This window comes from Lithobates pipiens, unplaced genomic scaffold (assembly GCF_037356315.1).
Source record: "Lithobates pipiens isolate NorthernLeopardFrog02 unplaced genomic scaffold, aLitPip1_a1.2 Scaffold_28, whole genome shotgun sequence".
In the NCBI taxonomy this organism is placed as follows: domain Eukaryota; kingdom Metazoa; phylum Chordata; class Amphibia; order Anura; family Ranidae; genus Lithobates; species Lithobates pipiens.
The window spans coordinates 69,334,731-69,357,560 of NW_027507789.1; the positions used below are offsets into that span (position 1 = coordinate 69,334,731).

Below are 22,830 nucleotides of genomic sequence, written 5' to 3' on the forward strand. Positions count from 1 at the left end.
GTTAGTGCCCATTGTGTAGCAGAACTCTCCTATGGACTGGGTCTGGACTATGAGAGCGAGGCCTCGCGGAGTATACAGCAGTTTCCTCCCATGCCGTTGGGTTGAAGTGTAAAGTGCAACCTCTGTTAAAGGATTGGTGAAGGAAGATTGGTGTGCTATCTCTTTTAAAATAGCTGTATAATCAGTGCTGGGGCAGGTGTCACTAGCAGGAAAAATACATTGTCGTTCTGGTGTGGGGCCCAGTTTAACAGGTTGGCCTCTAGCCATGAGAGAGTGTTAACTCAGTACATGATGTCATCATGCAAACACCAAGAATTATAAAAAGGGGATCAGAGCATGGCCACCAACATGCTGACATTGGACTGGCAACAATCTTGCAACCGCTAGATAATAAGATCCATGAGTATAAAAGTAAAAGTATTCCATGAGTATAAAAAACATTAAAAAGGTATTCTAATTGTGTTATATAAATTTCATCACCACTTACAAAGTATACTGTAACATACAGTATATGCAAAAAACGAAAAACTCTGATAAACTAACCCCTATTATACTGTAAACTTAGTCAAGATGTGGATGTATATATAAAATGACAAGTGATGGCGCCAAAGAGTAGTAATGAGTGAAGCTGCCCCTTTTAAAGTGGAGAAGACCACTTTGACTTAGTGAAAAGGATACAGTATATAATAAAAAGTGTGGCGCTAACTCATGTGATAATTATAATAAATATATAAAACTTAATAATTTAACATAAGTAATAAAATTCATATAAAAAAAAAACGATGATAATAAAATTCATATAAAAAAGCAATAAAAAAAAAAATGCAACGCTCCCAAAAAAATCTTCCTGATGCCATTTTGCACACGAAATGCATAGAGACTGCGCGTCCACCCTTTACTGATGTCACATTCAGTTTCTTGGTTGCTGTAACGGCTCCCCTAATATAAAGGGGGTTAACGCCGTTTACGATGTTCCCTCTCCGAGACACACATCCACTCGGTACCAATATCCACAGCTAAACGACCCTTTCCTATAGGAGCCGATCCCTCTGGCAAAAAGACGAGACACACTCTGTCTCTGCTGTAGTAGGAATGAATTTATTAAAAACCAACATTGTATTTTTATACACAATTCAAGGCACATGCTTTAACATGAACAAGAGCCCAGCTCCACCCACACATCCCAAGACGTCTGCTAGGCTTCAAACGATCCCACCCAATACACATCTTTTCACAAAGGGTTAGCAGCCAGTCTGTCTGGCACTTTACAATACACACAAGGATAGACTTAAATGAACAATAGAAATGCAAAACAACTTAATTCCTCACAGCAATGACACTTAACCCCCACATACAGTATACATCCAATTTATACACAATGAATTATACAGCCTTGAATATGGCTATCACAGACCATATCGGGGGTTTCTTTTATTCACCCTGTGTCCAAAGTGACCCCACTGTCACACATCTCCCCTTTCGGCAGGGGACTTACAGAGGAGGGGACCCCAGACGGGTTGACTCCGCAGTTAGTCCATGGGTCCATTCTTCCAATACTGGATAACCCATCAACATTGCACTAGGAGCCCGGGAGGGCGTCGGTTTGCCGGGACAACCCATCAGCATTGCCATTTTGCTTACCGGGTCGGTAGCTGATGGTGAAGTTGTAAGGTTGTAGGGCTAAGCTCCACCGCAACAACCTGCCATTATCTCCGGAGACCCGGTTAAGCCAGACCAATGGGTTGTGGTCGGTGACCAGTGAAAATTCCTGTCCGTATAAGTAAGGGTTCAGCTTTTTAAGGGCCCAGACCAGGGCCAAACACTCCTTCTCCACTGCCGCATAGCTTACTTCCCGGGGTAATAGTTTTCTACTCAGGTATGCGACAGGGTGTTCTCCTCCATCCTCCCCAACTTGGCTCAGCACCGCCCCCAGTCCAAACATGGAAGCATCTGTGTGGACAAGAAAACGCTTGTTAGGTACTGGGGCAGCCAAGACAGGGGCATTTACAAGTGCTTGCTTGAGGGCTAGAAACGTGGATTCACAAGCTGGAGACCAGAGGACTTGCCTAGGTAAATTCTTTTTCGTCAGGTCAGTCAGGGGTTTGGCGATAGCACTATAATTAGGGACAAAACGTCGGTAGTACCCTGCAGTTCCCAAGAAGGCCAATACCTGGGTCTTAGTACGGGGCGCGGGCCAGTTAGCTACTGCCTCTACCTTGGCTGGCTCGGGTCTCTGGTTCCCACACCCCACTCGGTGCCCCAGGTACTGCACCTCCGCCATCCCTAGATGGCACTTGTCTGGTTTCAAGGTCAGGCCTGCGGCCCGAATTTTGTCCAGAACCACTCCTACGTGAACCAGGTGCTCCTCCCAAGACCCACTGTAGATCGCAATGTCATCCACCATACGTTGGAAGGTCGCCGGGGCATTTTTCATTCCAAATGGCATGACCTTAGACTGGTACAGGCCAAATGGGGTAACAAATGCCGACTTGGGGATAGCATCCTCGGCCAGGGGGATCTGCCAATAACCTTTACACAGGTCTATTGTAGTTAAATAACGTCCCCTGGCTATACGATCTAGTAGTTCGTCTACCCTGGGCATCGGGTAGGCATCTGTGGTGGTCTTCTCGTTGAGTCGCCTGTAGTCCACGCAGAACCGGGTAGTCCCGTCTTTCTTAGGCACCAGGACTACAGACGAGGCCCAAGGGCTGTCAGAAGGCTCAATGACTCCTAACTGAATCATCTCCTGTATCTCCTTCCGCATTTCCTCTCGGACTGCTTCAGGGATATGGTAGGGGGGCTGGCGGAGGGGTGCTTGTCCAGGGGTCTCTACCTTATGTACAGCCAAGGTCGTATAGCCCGGTCTTTGGGAGAACGTCGCCTGTTTCTCCCACAGAAGCCGCTTAGCCTGTTCCTTCTTTGTGGGGCTTAACCGGTCTCCTAGCTGTACAAGGCTAATGAGGTCGGTCTGGGGCTCTCTCTCTAGTAAGTCAGGGAGGGGTAAACCTTCTGAGTCGTCCGCAGCAGGGGCACATACTGCAGCAACATCCTCCTGCCGTTCCTGATACTCCTTCAGCATGTTCACATGAAAGGTTCGCTGGATTCTTTCATCTGCGCAGCTGGCAATGACATAGGTAGTATCACATACCTGGGCTACTACTTTATACGGGCCCTGCCAAGATGCCTGCATCTTGTCGGTCTTCACAGGCTTGAGCACTAAGACCTTCTGCCCAACCTGGAAGACCCGCTGTCGGGCCCCCCGGTCGTACCATCTCTTCTGTCTTCCCTGGGCCGCCTGGAGATTCTCTCTTACCATCAGAGACAGTTGCTCCATGCGGTCCCTGAGTTCCAGAACATAGGGTACTATGGGGGTCCCTTCTTGCTCTGTCTCTCCCTCCCAGTGTCCTCTGATGAGATCAAGGGGTCCGCGGACCCTTCTCCCATAGAGTAACTCGAAGGCCGAGAACCCAGTAGATTCCTGGGGTACCTCTCTGTATGCAAATAACAGGTGAGGCAGGAATCTCTCCCAGTCTCTGCAAGAGTCCGAAAAGGTCCTTAGCATTTGCTTGAGGGTCCCGTTAAAGCGTTCGCAGAGACCATTAGTCTGGGGGTGGTAGGGGGAGCTCAGTAAGGGCTTAATATTGCACACCTTCCACAACTGCCGGGTGAGTACCGCGGTAAACTGGGTTCCCTGGTCAGAGAGAATCTCTTTAGGGAACCCCACTCTGGTAAAAATCTTACCCAGGGCATCAGCTACTGTCTCTGCTTCAATGTTGGACATAGCTACTGCCTCTGGGTAACGGGTGGCGTAGTCCACCACGGTGAGAATATACTTCTTTCCGGATGGACTAGGCCGGGCCAGGGGACCCACAATGTCAACGGCTATGCGGTAAAAGGGCTCCCCAATAATAGGCATGGACATGAGTTTAGCCTTAGGGTGGTCCCCCCTCTTCCCTATCCGTTGACATGTGTCACACGTTTTGCAGTATTGTCGCACATCCTGGCTAAAATTGGGCCAGAAGAAATTCTGTGTGATCCTATGGGCCGTGCGACGGAATCCTAGATGTCCCGCTAGCGGCACATCATGCCCGATTCGCAGAATCTCCAGCTGGTATTTCTTAGGTACCACCAGCTGTCGTTTCTGCGAAGGGGCCTTACTTCTCTGAGATGGCTTAGGGATCCTATACAGTCTATCCCCATCCCATTCAAACAGCTCCCCATCTATTCCCCTTTCCTGAGTATCTGCCTTAGCCCTATACTTGTGTAAGGTCGGGTCCTCCCGAGTTTGCCTCCCGAATGCTTCTGGGGTATCCCAGCCTAGGCGCGCCTGATCTAAGGTACGTGTTGGGGAGGATAGTCTCACCTGGGTCTCTGCAGCAAGTGGGCCGGTTCCAGCAGTACGTGTCTGTGCACGGGTAGTCACAGGGTTGACTTCATCGGGGCCCATCGGGGTGTAAGCAGAAAACAGGGGGGCCAAATCATTCCCCAGTAGTACATCCGCAGGCAAGTCCTTCATCACCCCCACATTCACGTGTCCCGAACCAACCCCCCAATCCAGGTGAACACGGGCCACGGGTAGCCGGAAGATGGTACCTCCCGCTACTCTTACGGCTACAGTGTCTCCGGTGTGTTGGCTCTCTGGGATGAGGTTCTTCCGTAGTAGGGTCATGGTAGCGCCGCTATCACGTAAGCCATTGGCTACCGTTCCATTAACCCGGACCGTCTGCCTGTGTTGTTGCCTGTTGTCCCGGTTAGCTGCTTGTATTGGATCAGCCTCGTGCAGGAAGCCCCAATGTTCTTCCCCCTCAACGCAGTGGGCCGCAGGCATGGGTGTGCGGGGGCTCCCCCTTGCTGGTTGTCTCCATGACTGGGACTGGATGGCTGGATTTAATGGACAGTCTGGCTTTTTGTGCCCTAGCTGTTTACATCCGAAACACCTGATGGGTTGTGCATAGTCCTGGGCGTTGAACCTGGGCTGCTGAGGATAAGTGGCCGTTGGGTTGGTGCTGAAGCTGTGTTAGAGGCTGATAAACTGGGCCGAGATGGTGGATAGCGCTTGCTTCCGCCTGACCTTCGAGAGTCCAGATATTCATCGGCCAAAGTAGCCGCTTGCTGTACAGTCCGTGGTTGCTTATCTCGTACCCAATCCCGTAGTACCGGAGGGGTGTGGTTAAAGAACTGTTCTAAGAGTACTAGTTGGGTGATGTCTTCTATGGTATGAGCGTGGCTTCCCTGGATCCAGCCCTTAAGGTCTCGCTGCAGATGATGTGCCCACTCCGCGTATGTTATGTGGGTTTGTTTCCGAGATTCTCGAAACTTAATCCGGCTGGCTTCGGGTGTAATGGCAAATCGGGCTAGCAGAGCTTCTTTTACCCGATCATAGTCTTTAGCGTCCTCATCCTCCAGGGCCCGATACGCATCCGCCGCTCTGCCAGTTAAATTACTTGCCAGTAAGACGACCCAATCTTGGGGCAGTACTTCATGTATCTGGCATAGTCTCTCAAAGTCCTGCAGGAATGCTTCAACTTCCTCCTCTCCCTCCTTAAATAGTTTGAACGCCCGAAAGGGCAACTTACGGACAGGCGCTGCATCTTTAGGTGTTGTCTCCGATTGCCGTATTTCTGCCATTCTCTGTTCATGTTGCCGCTCTAGTTCTCTCTCCTGTCGCTCATCCTGCAGCTGGATGTCTCTAATGGCATTCTGTATGGCGGTCTCTGATGGGTTAGCACCATATAATGCCACCCGCTGTCGAACTCGTTGCTGAAACAAGTCTTCAACTGACCGGGGTTCTGCATCACCATCCCTCTGATCCATCTCGGTTAGTTCCCTGATCAAGGTGGCCTTGTTCTTTGGCCCACTGGTCCCTCCACGGCTCTCAAGTAAGTCTTTCAGTGCGGCTTTCCTGCAGGCTGCATAGCTGGTCATTTACTGTGGTGGTTTGAAGTGTCCCAGTAACTGGAGGGAAGATCCCGCTGCTGCCACCAATGTAACGGCTCCCCTAATATAAAGGGGGTTAACGCCGTTTACGATGTTCCCTCTCCGAGACACACATCCACTCGGTACCAATATCCACAGCTAAACGACCCTTTCCTATAGGAGCCGATCCCTCTGGCAAAAAGACGAGACGCACTCTGTCTCTGCTGTAGTAGGAATGAATTTATTAAAAACCAACATTGTATTCTTATACACAATTCAAGGCACATGCTTTAACATGAACAAGAGCCCAGCTCCACCCACACATCCCAAGACGTCTGCTAGGCTTCAAACGATCCCACCCAATACACATCTTTTCACAAAGGGTTAGCAGCCAGTCTGTCTGGCACTTTACAATACACACAAGGATAGACTTAAATGAACAATAGAAATGCAAAACAACTTAATTCCTCACAGCAATGACACTTAACCCCCACATACAGTATACATCCAATTTATACACAATTAATTATACAGCCTTGAATATGGCTATCACAGACCATATCGGGGGTTTCTTTTATTCACCCTGTGTCCAAAGTGACCCCACTGTCACAGTTCCCATCTTTGCTTTGGAATGCACGCTGCGTCTTGGTGAGATGGCGAGCATATTAAACGAATGCCTTGTACATACGGTTGGACATTCCGACCACAAAATCAGTCGGATTTTGTCCGAAACTGGTGTTGCATACAGAGGGTTGGACAAAGTTGTCGGAAAATCCAACCGTTCGTAACGTGGTGACGTTCGTTGCGTACGACGGGACTACGTAGAGGCTAGTAGCCAATAGCTTCGGTCTCGTAATTTGATCTGAGCATGCGTGGTACTTTGTCCATCAGAATTCTCTACAAACGATCAGAAAAAGTCCGATCTGATTTTCTTGTCGGAAAATTTTAGATCCTGCTCTCAAATTTTTTCCGTCTGAATTTCCGCCGGAAAAAATCCAATAGAGCCCACACACGATCGGATTTTCCGACAATATAATCCGATCGTACCTTTCCCGTCGGAATTTCCGACCGTGTGTACAAGGCATGTACATGTTGGTGCTGACGTGCAACACTCCTAAATGTAAGTGCGCATTGTTTTACCTGCCTGTTTTTACATACTTGTAATAAACATATTGCACTATCATTATCAATATGTTTCTCCTAAGCCTTAATGTTTGACCATTGCCAAGGAGACACCTTGTGGTTTAGAGTAATCGCTTCCATATACTGTATGTTGAAAAAGCTCAATATTTCTACAGGGCGTATTTATTATAAAGTTCTGGTGAGTTTGTATTTCTCATGCACGATTTGTGGTGGAGTACTATTTGAGGGATACATTTTTTTCTGCAATTTTCTTTGGATCATGATGAATGGACTGTCCTATGAAGATGTACTGAGATTTTTTTTTGGAGTATTGCATTTTTTTTGATTATTGCTTTTTTATATGAACGTTATTATCATGGGTTTTTTCATATGAATTTATTCACTTATGTTACATGATTAAGTTGTATATATTGATTCTAATTATCACATGAGTTAGCGCCACACTTTTTCTCATATATCTTTTTCACTTAGTCAAAATGTGGTTTAGAATACCACTGGAAATATATAATTAACATCCTCCATGTATTTTTAAGTCACGCAGGTGTAGCAGGTAAGGGGCTAGATTATTAGGTGTGGAGCTTGTCAAGTAATAAGCTAGCCCATTGTGTGCCAATTGGACACATAGAGAATGTTAATTATATAGTTCCAGTTGTATTGTAAACTACATTTTTGACTAAGATCACAGTATAATAGGGGATAAATTATATATTTTTTTGCATATATATTACATTATACTCTATCAGTGGGGATGACATATGACAATTCAAGAAAATCTTAAGAATGATGTATTTATTATCTAATGGCTGTCAGGTTGTTGCTAGTCCAATGGCAGCATCTTAAAAGTCCCACCTGTCTGTATATAAGGCTTTATTGCATTTATTACAAATTAAGCACATAGCAATTTGTATCTTGCAGGCTGCCAGGGCCCTGAACCCCCATTTGTGAAATGACCTTAAAAAAACATTGTCTGTACTAATTAGATATATTTATCTGAAATGTTGTCAAGGTGAAGCTATATCCAGTGGAAACCCGAGCAAGTGTTGATCAGACTTTGAATTGCTCTTGACAATTATTAAGTCTAGTGGGATCTAAGACAGGATAGGCAAACCCATGAGGCTATGTCAGTGAACTGTTTTACTGTGTGTTCTTTATGTGGTTGGGATGAAGATGAACTATGCCCTAATGCGGCGAGACTACGTTGGATTCTCACATGTCTGTTGCCAGCTATAATCTAGTCTGTTTTGATCCCTAAGACTCTGCAATATTAAAATCCAGAGACTGACATTAAAGTCACAAAGGATGAACCTTAATGCAACAAAGTATATGCCTGATCTGGTTTGTACATTGGGAATTGCCTTCTTTTGAACGTATTTTAAATTATGATTACTTGGAATTGGCTACTTAATAGAACAAAGTGCATTGTGATTTACAGATAGGCTTGCTAGCCTGTATGGAAAGCCTGGCTATTAAGAGGATCAGTTATTGTTATATATGGTTATATGTACTGTATGTTATAGGTGGTTTTATGTAATGAAGCACGACCTTCTCTGTCCCTTGAGTAGAGATTGGTGGATTCTAGTAAGGAACATTCCAGCAGCTCAGTTTCCAGAAGGGAAAATCTTTAATGCTTTAGTCATGAAAGGGGAAGGCCTTGTGTGCTGGAGAAAAGTATGATAGTCTCAGAAGGGACGTCTCTGGAAAGGAAGAGGGCAGGGGCAACAGTAGGACAGTACAGTATATCTAGAAGGTGCCCTAAGGAAAGAAGTGAGGAGGAAATCCACATGTGTGCTAGAAGGAAGAATGATACTGTTGCTGCAAAAATTGAATGGTAACGCTTTGACAGGTTTGGATGACCAGAAGTCCAAAATGAGCCACCGAGAATTTTAATATTAAGAATTCAACACCCATGGATTATGAAGGGAGGGTATTTGCTGCTTTGCACAGCCCTGTGATTATTTCTGCTATGCTATTACCGCTAATGTAGGGGTCCCAAGTACACTAGGACATTAGAATACACAACAAGCTGAGAAAATTGGACCCTCAAGATGATGCCCCTCAATGAAAATATACATTTTATTAATTCTAACAAATCCAAAATAAAATAAAAATAAAAAAGGGGGAAAAACTGAACCAGTATTCCTTATGAATAGAGGTGGGAGCTGTCGGTAAAAACCATATAACTGCAGCTGAGAGAAAAGATTTATGCTCAACCAGCCCTATAGCAAATATCAAAAAGAAAAGAAAATTGTATTCAACTCGCTGAGCTAAATGGAAAACATTGTATTGATTACAAAAACATTGACTCTGTGTGTATGTATGTATGTATATGTATGTGTGTGTGTGTGTGTGTGTGTGTGTGTGTGTATATATATATATATATATATATATATATATATATATATATAAAAATAGGTACCACATCTCATAAATATACTCATAGTATACAAACTCAAACATCCACCCCTCTCACAATCCGGCTATATTAACCAGTAGTGATGGACGAACTTCCGATGGGACGTTTCGCGAACGTGGACCGTGAACGCGGCCGATAGTTTGCGAACCGTAACGTTCGCGGTGGGCCCCATTGACTTTAATGGGAGGCGAACTTTGCAAACCTACAGGTCAAATTTGCAGCCACAAAATAATTAATAGCTGTGCAAACATAGTCCCACCACATGGCCAATGACATAACACATGTATGAGGTGAATCTGGGGTCGACAACTACAAGCATTCTTTTTTTATATGTGACAATTCAGGACTGTGGAGCGCATGAAGGCAATGGAGGAGAGGGAAGGTCAGGGTAGGCAAAGAAGAGGGTGCAGGAGATGATCACCAGCAGCGTGACATACAGCAATGACACCTGCACCGTGATAGAGTCATCTGACACCAGCACCGTGATAGAGAGCACTGACATCAGCAGCGTGACTTACAGCAATGACACCTGCACCGTGATAGAGAGCACTGACAACAGCACCGTGATAGAGAGCACTGACATCAGCAGCATGACATAAAGGACTAACACCAGCACCATGATATACAGCACTGACAGCAGCACCGTGATAGAGAGCACTGACATCAGCAGCGTGACAAACAGCAATGACACCTGCACCGTGATAGAGTGATCTGACAACAGCACCGTGATAGAGAGCACTGACATCAGCAGCGTGACATAAAGCACTAACACCAGCACCGTGATATACAGCACTGACAGCAGCACCGTGATAGAGAGCACTGACATCAGCAGCGTGACATACAGCAATGACACCTGCACCGTGATAGTGATCTGACACCAGCACCGTGATAGAGAGCACTGACATCAGCAGCATGACATAAAGCACTAACACTAGCACCGTGATATACAGCACTGACAGCAGCACCGTGATAGAGAGTACTGACATCAGCACCGTGATATACAGCACTGACACTTGCACCGTAAGCAGCCCCAGGAGGAAATCAGCATAGCACAGGGATGGTGGGAGCCCCTCATAATGAGCATAGCACAGGGATGGTGGGAGCCCCTCATAATTAGCATAGCACAGGGATGGTGGGAGCCCCTCATAATGAGCATAGCACAGGGATGGTGGGAGCCCCTCATAATATGCACAGCAGAGGTACAGCCCCAGGAGAAAGTCAGCACAGCACAGGGATGGTGAGAGCCCCTCATAATAAGCAGCCCCAGGAGGATGTCAGCATAGCACAGGGATGGTGGGAGCCCCTCATAATAAGCAGCCCCAGGAGGAAGTCAGCACAGCACAGGGATGGTGGGAGCCCCTCATAATAAGCATAGCACAGGGATGGTGGGAGCCCCTCATAATATGCACATCAGAGGTACAGCCCCAGGAGGAAGTCAGCACAGCACAGGGATGGTGGGAGCCCCTCATAATAAGCAGCCCCAGGAGGAAGTCAGCACAGCACAGGGATGGTGGGAGCCCCTCATAATAAGCAGCCCCAGTAGAAATATGACACCGCTCAACCTCTTCAAACAGGAGGGTACGGGCATATAGTACGGTGTGCTTTTTTTGGACAAGGAAGTGAGCCAAATGAATAAAGAAGGTCCGTGTGCTCGATTAAAAAAATTGTTTATAGACATATACATGGTCTACTGGTCACATGTGTTGAATTCCTCCGAGATCCATGCCTCATTCATTTTTAGAAATGTGAGGTAGTTAACACTGTCGTGAGCTAGGCGAGTACGCTTATCGGTCACGGTCCCCCCTGCTGCGCTGAACGTCCTTTCGGACAGGACACTGGACGAGGGGTAAGCCAACAGTTCCATTGCAAATTGGGCAAGCTCTGGCCAGAGGTCAAGCCTGCCCACCCAGTAGTCCAGGGGTTCATCACTCCTCAGAGCGTCCACATCGGCCGTTAACCCGATGTAGTCGGACACCTGTCGGTCTAGGCGTTCCCTGATGCTGGATCCGCATGACACCTGTCGATGGGTCGGCTGAAAGAATGACCTCATATCCGAAGTCACCAACACATCTTCAAACCGGCCTCTTTTTGCAGGCGCTGTTGGATTGGTACTCGCAACTCCTTCTCTGGGAGTGGAAATTGCTCCTCTGCCAGCGCACGCAAAAGCAGAATGCAGCATTTCTCGAAGCAAGGCCTGGAAGTGCTCCATTCTGCCAGCCCTCTGTGACGGCGGTAACATTTCCGCCATTTTGTGTTTGTACCGAGGGTCTAAGTACGTTGCCACCCAGTACTGGTCCTTGACCCTTATGCTTTTTATACGGGGGTCCCTATTAAAACACTGGAGCATGAAGGCCCCCATTTGCACTAAACTGGAAGCGGTGTGGTGGCCTAGCTCCTGCGCATCATCCAGGATAATGTCGTCCTCTTCATTCTCCTCTCCCCATCCACGCACAACAACAAGGGTCCCAGAAAGGTTTAAAGCATGCTCTTCTTGGTCCTCCTCATCCGCCCCGGCACCATCCTCCTCTGACTCCTCTTTAGACTCCTGTTGTTGACTTGTCTCAGATAGAGTAGCCCCCCCTGGGAATTCATCCAGCATTGCGACTTCCTCATCTTCCCGCTCCTGCTCCTCCACAGCTTGATCAATGACACGACGCAATGCACGCTCCATAAAGAAGGCATAAGGTACCATGTCACTGATGGCGCCATGGCTGCGACTGACCAGTTTGGTGATCTCCTCAAATGGGCGCAGAAGTCTGCATGCGTCGCGCATGAGCAGCCACTGGCGTGGTGAAAAAAAACCCAGCTCCCCAGAACCTGTTCTGCCACAGAGTTCATACAGGTAGACGTTAACTGCACGTTTCTGCTGGAGCAGCCTATCAAGCATATAGAAGGTTGAGTTCCATCGCGTCGGGCAATCGCAAATAAAGACGTCTGACCGGCAGATTGTGTCGTCGCTGAATGTCAGCAAGGCGAGCCATGGCCGTGTAAGATCTTCTGAAATGGGCCGAGATTTTCCTTGCCTGCCGCAAGATGTCCTGGACCCCAGGGTATTTGACAACGAATCGCTGCACGACCAAGTTTAAGACGTGTGCCATGCATGGCACGTGCATGATTTTGCCCTGTTTCAATGCGCTAAGCAGATTGGCACCGTTGTCACACACCACTTTACCAAATGTCAAATTGAGCGGTGTTAGCCACTGATCTGCCTGTGAACGCAAAGCTGAAAGGAGTGCCGGGCCAGTGTGGCTCTTGGCTTCCAGGCACAACAGACGCAGCACGGCATGGCAACGTCTCACCTGGCATGTCGAATAGGTTCTGGGAAGCTTGGGCGGCGCAGCGGAAGAGACGCTAGCAGCGGAAAAGGAGGAGTCAGCCGAGGAGGAGAGGGAGGAGGATGGAGTAGGAGGAGGAGGAGGAGAAGGGCCAGACCTGCATGCAATCCGTGGCGGTAAAACCAAATCTACACAGGTGCCACGGGTTACATTCTTGACGGCCGTCAGAAGGTTCACCCAGTGGGCAGTAAAAGTGATATACCTTCCCTGCCCGTGTTTGCTAGACCACGTGTTTGTGGTCAGATGTATCTTGGCACCGACACTGTGTGCCAGAGATACATTCACTTGCCGCTGAACATGGCCATATAGCTCTGGGATGCCCTTCTCTGAGAAATACTTCCTTTCTGGGACCTTCCATTGTGGTGTTCCAATGGCCACAAATTTGCGAAAGGCCTCCGAGTCCACCAGTTTATATGGCAGTAGTTGGCGGGCTATGAATTCTGACAAGCCAGCCGCCAACCGTTGGGCAAGAGGGTTATCCGGTGTCATCATTTTTTTACGTTCGAACATTAGGCCCACGGAAGCCTGCCTTTTTGCAGAAAAACGTGAGCTTGGCGTGATGGAAGGTGGAGTGGAGGACAATTGTGAGGAGAGAGGAGAAGGAGAAGTAGAAGACGAGGCTGGACGGTGAGAGCCTGGAGTGTGGCTTTGTGTGTTCCGTTGCTCCTACTGGGCTCGGTGATGGCTGCTCATGTGCCTTCTTAAGGCGGTCGTCCCTAGGTGAGTGTTGGGCTTACCGCGACTAATGTGTTGACTGCAAAGATTGCAGATGGCAACGCTATTGTCAGCAGCGGACACATTAAAAAAAGCCCACACGGCGGAGCCATGTGCCGGTGTCCTGGGAGCGCCAGATGTGACCGTACATGGTCGATGACTCGCTCCTGATACATTTGTAGTCTGCTTTGTCCCTCCTGTGCAATGTAAGTTATTCCTGCTTCTCCTCCCTATCTTCTGGTCCATATCTCCCTCTGAACTCCCCTCCTCTTCCTCTCTTGTGGGCACCCACGTGACATCACTAGACACGTCATCATCGACGTCACCTTCCCCACCGCTATAAGTAGAGATCTCGGAGTAGGCAGCAACACCGGGGACCAACCTCCTCCTTGGGCTGATCTGGGTACTGTCGTCAGACTGCTGAGTAGCGGTTGTTGCTACCTCCTCTTCCTGATCTAATACCAAGAGTGGCTGCGCATCAGAAATGTCTTGATATGGATCGGAAAATAATTCCTGTGACTCAAGCGGAAGGTATGTGGTGGTGGTGATGTTGTTGGTGGTAGTGTCTTTGAGGGTGCACATAGCAGAGAGTGAAGAAGAGGGTGCAGATCGACAGGATGAGGAGGGTGCAGAAGAGTAAGGCTGAGTGAGCCACTCAACCAAGTCTGGTGCGTCCTTTAAATGAATTGAACGCACCTTCTGCAACTTCCCACTTTGGCTCAAGCCTGTTGCTCCTGCCCTACCCCTACCACCCCTACGGAAGGGCCTGCCTCTTCCTTTGCCTGTCATTTTTTAAATGACCCTGTGACAAAACTCTCAGTCCCTATACTGATGAAGGACTGCTGCAGTATAGGGCAGCGGTCAGCAGTAGTGCATCTCAACCCTATGTATTGTGGACCTATACCAGTCCTTATAGAATAGCAGACTGTACCTCACTCAACCCTATGTACTGTAGCACCCTAGACCAAGTTACCAGTCCTTATAAGGACCTTTGTGGAACAAGTAGGTTGTGACTGATTAGCAGACTGTACGTCAGTCCCTATACTGATGAAGGACTGCTGCAGAATAGGGCAGCAGTCAGCAGTAGTGCACCTCAACCCTATATATTGTGGACCTATACCAGTCCTTAAGGATTAGCAGACTGTACCTCACTCAACCCTATATACTCTAGTACGCTATACCTTACCAGTCCTTAGAAGGACCTTTGTGGAACTAGTAGGTTGTGATTAGCAGACTGTACCTCAGTCCCTATACTCATAAAGGACTACTGCAGCAGAAGGGCAGCAGTCAAGTATAATATTCTTTCTATATTTGGAAGAAAGAATATTATACGTGTACAACCCTATTACCATACCAGTCCTGGAAAGGACCTTTGTGGACCTAATAGTAACAGCTACTGATTAAACTGACTGTCCCTCACTGCCACACACAGCTTCCTGTCTGTCCCTATTTAAACTGACAAAACACAGGCTGCTGCAACAATAACTTGAATAGCACTCAAAACTATATCCTGTACTACTACACAATACCAGTCCTGAAAAGGACTTTTGTGGACCTAATAGTAACAGCTAATGATTAAACTGACTGTCCCTCTCTGCAACACACAGCGTCCTATCTGCCCCTCTCTCAGCACTCACAAAAGACAATCTGCTGCAACAATGACTTGAATAGCAGTCCCTCAAACCAATATCCTGAACTACACCTATACCATACCAGTCCTTAAAATAACTTTTGTGGACCTAATAGCTAGCAATTTAGGTCACTGCAGTCTCTCCCTGCTCCACACAGCAACCTCTCCCTATAGTGACAGTAGAAAGAATGTAAAATGGCCTCCGGATCGGGTCTATTTATAAGTTAGGGGGAATGCCCAAGTGTCCATGTGCTGTAATGTCTCAATTGGCTGCCCGCAGACCCCCACAACCACCATTTTTTTTCTTAATTTGATGTGGGGTTCCCCTTAAAATCCATACCAGATCTGAAGGGCCTGGTAATTTAATTTGGGGGGAACCCCACACTTTTTTTATTTTTTTTATGGGGAGCCGACAATTCATTATAGCCGCAAGTGATTTTTTTTTTTTCCTGCAGAAATGACACTTTGTGCAGGGACAGTTCTAAACACAGGAAACATGCGCCCCTTTACGGGCATACTATAGACACCCCCCGGGTACGAAATTTAAAGGAATATTACACTTTTAATGTTTAACTTTAACCATTATTAAAATCAGTGCTCCAGAAAAACTACCATTTTTAAAACTTTTTTTTGCATTGATACATGTACCCTGGGGCAGGACCCAGGTCCCCAAACACTTTTTAAGACAATAACTTGCATATTGGCCTTTAAAATTAGCACTTTAGAACGTTTGAGTCCCATAGACTTTAATAGGGTTCTAAAGTTCACACGAAGTTTAGGTCTTTTCGCAGGTTCTGGTGCGAACCGAACCGGGGGGTGTTTGGCTCATCCTTAGTGGAGAACGTCATTGCTGATGCATTGTTTCACTTTCAGTGGGACAAGTTTCGGAAATTGGCACCTGCAGTGGACACGCACGGGGTCCCTTGTCCCCCGGGACTGTGGCAGATGGCCTTGGAATCGTCTCCGGCTGGATCAGATGGTCAGTAAGTGAGGCGACATGGGCGGCGTACAGCAAAGTGTGGTCTGAATGGGAGTCACTGTTGACACAAGTTGGGGGGAAGGATGACATACGGGACCATAGGCTGCTGGTGATATATTTTGTATCTAAGAACCTGGAAGAGGGGATATCGGTGTCAGGATTGGGAAAAAAGTTGGCGGGTCTTGCTTTCTGGTTTAAATTGAAGGGGGAGCAGGATTTCGCAAAGGAATTTTGGGTTAGGCAGGCCGTAAAGAGGTATAGAAGGGCTGTGCAGTGCAAGGATGACATGCGTCCAGTGTCATTTGACTTACTGGGCAGTTACGTGAAATGTGTTCGTCACGTTACAAAATGGTACTGTTCAGAACAGCTTTCGCCCTGGCTTTTTTTGGGGCATTCAGGATTGGGGAGTTAGTCAGCCTGTCAAAAAAAAGGAAAAGGTGAGATTGGGGCTGAGGAGGTCATCTGCGTTGAGGATAGGTTGTCCATGCGGGTGAAAAAATCAAAAACAGATCAGGAAGGCAAGGGAAAATGGATATTGTTTTTTTGCACTACCTGGTTCTCCCTTGTGCCCAGTTTCGACAGTAAAGACATTTCGGTTAGGGGCGGCCACAGAGGCGTGAGATGGGGTTTAGATGAAGAGGCAGTTAAGCAGATTGGTCGATGGGAGTCAAAAAGGTTTAGGTCATATGTCAGGCCAGAGCTGTTGGAGTAATAGAGAATAAGGGACAGGGGGGTACTTCGGCATGGGACGCAGAGGTTGGTCTGGATCATGGGGCATTCTTATGTCTGTTGGGGTGCAAGAAGGGCAGATGTGAGGCCTGCAGGGAGGCAGCTGGGCATTTCCAGACAGGAAGCTTGCATTTGGTGGTTGGGAGTCCCAGGGATGCTTTGGAGCACGATTGTGCCTGAAGTGCACCGTTTTGCAAGGTTGGATAGACCCCCGGATATTTTAGTGCTCCATGAAGGGGGTAACAACTTAAGCCTTAGGTCCAAGCTGGATATCACGCGTTCCCCAGGATGCTGATAGTGTGGTTGGATATGATTGCCAGGACCACATGGAGATTAGCGAGATCAGTGGAGAGGGTCAATAGAGCCAGAAAGAAGGTCAACAGGGAGGTCAGCACGTTCGTGGTGAGGAATGGGGGACTGGCTATCAGGCATCTGGAGTTGGAGAAGGATACTTGGCATTACCTGCGAGAGGATGGGGTACCCCTTAATGCTGTGAGTATAGATATGTGGGCCCTAGGTTTACAGGATGGCATACAGAGAGCACTGAGGGTGTGGAGGTGCACTTAAGGGTAAGGTTTTACCCTTGTTTGCTGTGGCGAATGTTGGTCGTTGCAGGTGAAGGATGAAACCCCCCCCCCCCCAGATAAGGTGAATGCGGGACCCATCGATGGTATGGGCCCGTTGGTGGTATTCCAGCTAACATTGGTTTAGCTGGAACTTGGTGAAAGGGTGCACAGCGGTCAGGTGGTTGTCTCTTAGCTAAAATGACAGCTGGAGGCCTATTTTTAGTTAAAGGTACCGCAGTGCATGGTGAGCATTGTTATGTTAATTCTGTGGGGGGGGGGGGGGTGGGTCCTGCAGTGACCAACGTGATCTGTTGAGGTTTACAGATGTTTTGTTTATAATATGTTATTTTAATAGATTTGTTAATAAAGGGGCTGCTACGGCCAATAATTTACTCCAAAACGGTGTGGTCTCCTTTAATGAGAAAGGGGCAGGAGGTATGGAGTTGGGTTGGCTGGGTAAAGCAGTGTGTATGTAGCATCTGTTATACTATAGTCAAGTCCAGTGGCGTGCGGAGCAGATCAGATCTTACTAAAACATTTCTCACAGTATTGTATGTGGGGTGACAAAAGAGTGGGCTTTAATGCCCAAAACTCGGTGAATATGTGTCACTGGGCAGCTGATGTTTCTGTGCTGAGATCACACTCACTGTGTGTTCCCAACAAACGCTGTTAAAACAGCTCTCAGTCCCCACTAACGGCGGGACCAGCTTTCAATCACGTGACCACAAGATTGTCAATCCTTCCCATCCCCTAGGTATTCAGAACAGTTTAAAGGAACGGCAGGAAGGGGTTAAAGTATAATCAAAGGCAAACCTTTTTTGTTTAATTTAAATGGAGTGGATGGGTTTAGAACCCCTCTCAGATTTTTACTACTGTCTGTGTCCCTATTGGGTAGATTCAACCTCTCTATTTGTCCTTGTGAGTGGTTATCATAACAGGAATATAAATCTTCCAAGGGGACACTAGCATATCTTCCAACTTTTGAACTTCAGAATGGGGGACAAATGAGGAAAGGGGGACCTGTGGCACATCGCATATCGCACTGTGGTAAAATGTGGTTGTGGCCAAACTTACCAGTGGGAGGGGCATAGTTAAACAAAACCCATGCTTCCTTGTATAAAATATGCTTTGATTGCTTTGAAGGCACAGGAGTAAGGAGGGGCATGGGTGCCTGGCAGGATCAAAAGACTGGATCAGCTCAGCAGACAAGGACAGCTCAGCAGACAGGATCAGCTAAGCAGACAAGGACAGCACAGCAGGCTGGATCGGCTCAACAGACAAGGACAGTTCGGCAGGCTGGGTCAGCTCAGCAGACAGAATAAGTTCAGCAGGCTGGATCTGTTAAGCAGACTGGATCAGCTCAGGGATGGTCAAACAGGCCGGGTCGGATGTCAGGCTGGCAGCAAGGTACAGGAAGGCAGGTGGAAGAATAGTCACAGGCAGATAACTGGATGGTCACAGGTAAGCCGGGTCTTTCACAGGTAAACAGTCACATATCGGGTTTTCAGGCACACAACGCTGTAGAGCAGACAGCGGGAACTGTCTGTAACAGGCAAGTTTAAATAACCCGCCTGGCGCCACCGGAGGTGCGCACGTACGTACGCGCAATGGCACCCACGGTCGCAAACCACAGGAACTGGAGTTGCTGACACTGGCAGGATCTTCCTGACAGGTGCTCTCTGTACTACGTGCAGGGTTGAGGGGTGCACTGTGTACTGCATGCAGGGTTGAGGGGTGCGCTGTGTACTGCATGCAGGGTTGATTGGTGCACTGTGTACTGTGTGCAAGGTTGAGAGGTGCTCTCTGTATTAAGTTCAGGGTTGAGGGGTGTGCTGTGTTCTACCCCTATGAACAATAAGGATTCCAAGACAGAGTTCACACACCCCCCTTCCCCATTCAAGTACAGAGCTTGGCAATAGTGGGGCATGCCGCAAAACAGCAGCTACAACTTACACAGCATCTCTCTGCAGGCTGCCGTCACAGGTAGCTGGAGGAGCTTCCGCCGTGGGGATGGTTAGAATCCCCACCCCCTTTTTCCTCTGCCCTGACAGGACAAGTGCCCAGTTAGAATCCCTGCCCCCTTCCTCCTCTGCTCTGTCTTGACGAGCCACTGGTCAGAATCCCAGCCCCTCCCTTCTCTGCTCTGAAGGGATGAATGGCCTGGATAGATCCCCCATGATGGGAGGGGGGTCTGTGCTGCCTATAGGAGAGCAAGTGACAGAAGGGAGAAGCGAGCATTGGCGGCTAAAAAAAAGCCTCACTGCTACCCGCAGCACTGCGCCCCTGCTGGCCGCTCTGGGACTTAGCGTTGATTCACTGGCACACCGAGACTTACATAAAATCTCAGGATGGTCCTGGCAAATCCTGGATGGTTGGGAGGTATGCACTAGATCTGGTAACCCTGGTAACTACCAGGGATTTTCCTCACTTTGGGGGGATTTAAGATTAGAGATGGATGAACTTCCGACGGGACATTTCGCGAACGCGAACCGCGAACGCGGCCAAAAGTTTGCGAACCAAAAAGTTTGCGGCTGGCCCCATTGACTTCAATGGCACGTGAACCTTAAAAACCTACAGGTCATATTTTCAGCCACAAAATACTTACTAGCTGTGCACACATAGTCCCACCACATGGCCACGTACATAACAAATGTATGAAGTGAATCTGGGATCGACAACTGCAAGCATTCTTTTTTTATCTGTGAAATTTTGACAATTCAGGACTCAGGAGCACATGAAGGCAATGGAGGAGAGGAAAGGTCAGGGTAGGCTATGAAGAGGGTGCAGGAGATGATCACCAGCACCGTGATAGAGAGCATTGACATCAGAACCATGATAGAGAGCACTGACACTAGCACCGAGATAGAGAGCACTGACAATAGCACCAGCACCAAGATAGAGAGAGAGCACTGACACAAGCACCGTGATAGAGTGCACTGACACCAGCACCGTTATAGAGAGCACTGACACCAGCACCGAGATATAGAGCACTGACACCAGCACCGAGATATAGAGCACTGACACCAGCACCGTGATATAGAGCACTGACACCAGCACCGTGATAGAGTGCACTGACACCAGCACCGTGATATAGAGCACTGACACCAGCACCGTGATAGAGTGCACTGACACCAGCACCGTGATATAGAGCACTGACACCAGCACCGTGATATGGAGCACTGACACCAGCGCACCGTGACATAGAGCACTGACACCAGCACCGAGATAGAGAACACTGACACCAGCACCGTTATATAGAGCACTGACACCAGCACCGTGATAGAGTGCACTGACACCAGCACTGTGATATAGAGCACTGACACCAGCACCAAGATATAGAGCACTGACACAAGCACCGTGATATGGAGCACTGACACTAGCACCGTGATAGAGAGCACTGACACCAGCACCGTGATAGAGAGCACTGACACCAGCACCGAGATAGAGAGCGCTGACAATAGCACCAGCACCGAGATAGAGAGAGAGCACTGACACCAGCACCGTGATAGAGTGCACTGACACCAGCACCGTGATAGAGAGCATTGACACCAGCACCGTGATAGAGAGCACTGACACCAGCACCGAGATATAGAGCACTGACACCAGCACCGTGATATAGAGCACTGACACCAGCACCGTGATATAGAGCACTGACACCAACACCGTGATATAGAGCACTGACACCAGCACCGTGATATAGAGCACTGACACCGGCACCGAGAAAGAGAGCACTGACACCAGCACCGTGATATAGAGCAATGACACCAGCCCCGTGATATAGAGCACTGACACCAGCACCGTGATATAGAGCACTGACACCAGCACCGTGATATAGAGCACTGACACCAGCACCGTGATATAGAGCACTGACACCGGCACCGAGAAAGAGAGCACTGACACCAGCACCGTGATATAGAGCAATGACACCAGCCCCGTGATATAGAGCACTGACACCAGCACTGAGATATAGAGCACTGACACCAGCACCGTGATATAGAGCATTGACACCAGCACCGTGATATAGAGCACTGACACCAGCACCGTGACATACAGCACTGACACCAGCACTGAGATATAGAGCACTGACACCAGCACCGTGATATGGAGCACTGACACTAGCACCGTGATAGAGAGCACTGACACCAGCACCGTGATAGAGAGCACTGACACCAGCACCGAGATAGAGAGCGCTGACAATAGCACCAGCACCGAGATAGAGAGAGAGCACTGACACCAGCACCGTGATAGAGTGCACTGACACCAGCACCGTGATAGAGAGCATTGACACCAGCACCGTGATAGAGAGCACTGACACCAGCACCGAGATATAGAGCACTGACACCAGCACCGTGATATAGAGCACTGACACCAGCACCGTGATATAGAGCACTGACACCAACACCGTGATAGAGTGCACTGACACCAGCACCGTGATATAGAGCACTGGCACCAGCACCGTGATATAGAGCACTGACACCAGCACCGAGAAAGAGAGCACTGACACCAGCACCGTGATATAGAGCAATGATACCAGCCCCGTGATATAGAGCACTGACACCAGCACCGAGATATAGAGCACTGACACCAGCACCGTGATATAGAGCATTGACACCAGCACCGTGATATAGAGCACTGACACCAGCACCGTGACATACAGCACTGACACCAGCACTGAGATATAGAGCACTGACACCAGCACCGTGATATGGAGCACTGACACTAGCACAGAGATAGAGAGCACTGACACCAGCACCGTGATATAGAGCACTGACACCAGCACCGAGATGGAGAGCACTGAGACCACACCAGAACCGAGATCGAGAGCACTGACACCACACCAGCACCGAGATACAGAGAGAGCACTGACACCAGCACCGAGACAGAGAGCATTGACAGCAGCACTGATACCATCAATTCGGTGCTGGGCCCCAAAAATATGACACCGCTCAACCTCTTCATACAGGAGGGTACGGGCATGTAGTACGGTGTGCTTTTTTTGTACAAGGAAGTGAGCCAAATGTAGAAAAAAGGTCTGTGTGCTCGATTAAATAAATCGTTTATAGAGATATACATGGTCTACTGGTCACATGTGTTGAATTCCTCCGAGATCCATGCCTCATTCATTTTTATGAATGTGAGGTAGTCAACACTGTCGTGAGCTAGGCGAGTGTGCTTATCGGTCACGATCCCCCCTGCTGAGCTGAATGTCCTTTCGGACAGGACACTGGACGAGGGGCAAGCCAACAGTTCTATTGCAAATTGGGCAAGCTCTGGCCAGATGTCAAGCCTGCCCACCCAGTAGTCCAGGGGTTCATCACTCCTCAGAGCGTCCACATCAGCTGTTAACCCGATGTAGTTGGACACCTGTCGGTCTAGGCATTCCCTGATGCTGGATCCGGATGAGA

The 22,830-nt window shown here is 48.3% G+C and overlaps 1 protein-coding gene across 2 annotated transcripts in view; it reads left to right on the forward strand.

Annotated features, from left to right (window-relative positions):
- LOC143934861 (heat shock factor protein 4-like) overlaps positions 1-22,830 on the forward strand; it is a 158,727-nt gene that overhangs the window by 102,435 nt on the left and 33,462 nt on the right. Inside the window, exon 3 of one of the 2 annotated variants that reach the window (XM_077458465.1) lies at positions 16,025-16,130. The exons of the other annotated variant lie outside the window; for it this stretch is intronic. Coding sequence (XP_077314591.1) covers positions 16,025-16,130 — 106 coding nt within the window. The remainder of the gene's footprint in view (positions 1-16,024; positions 16,131-22,830) is intronic. 2 annotated transcript variants of the gene reach the window in all.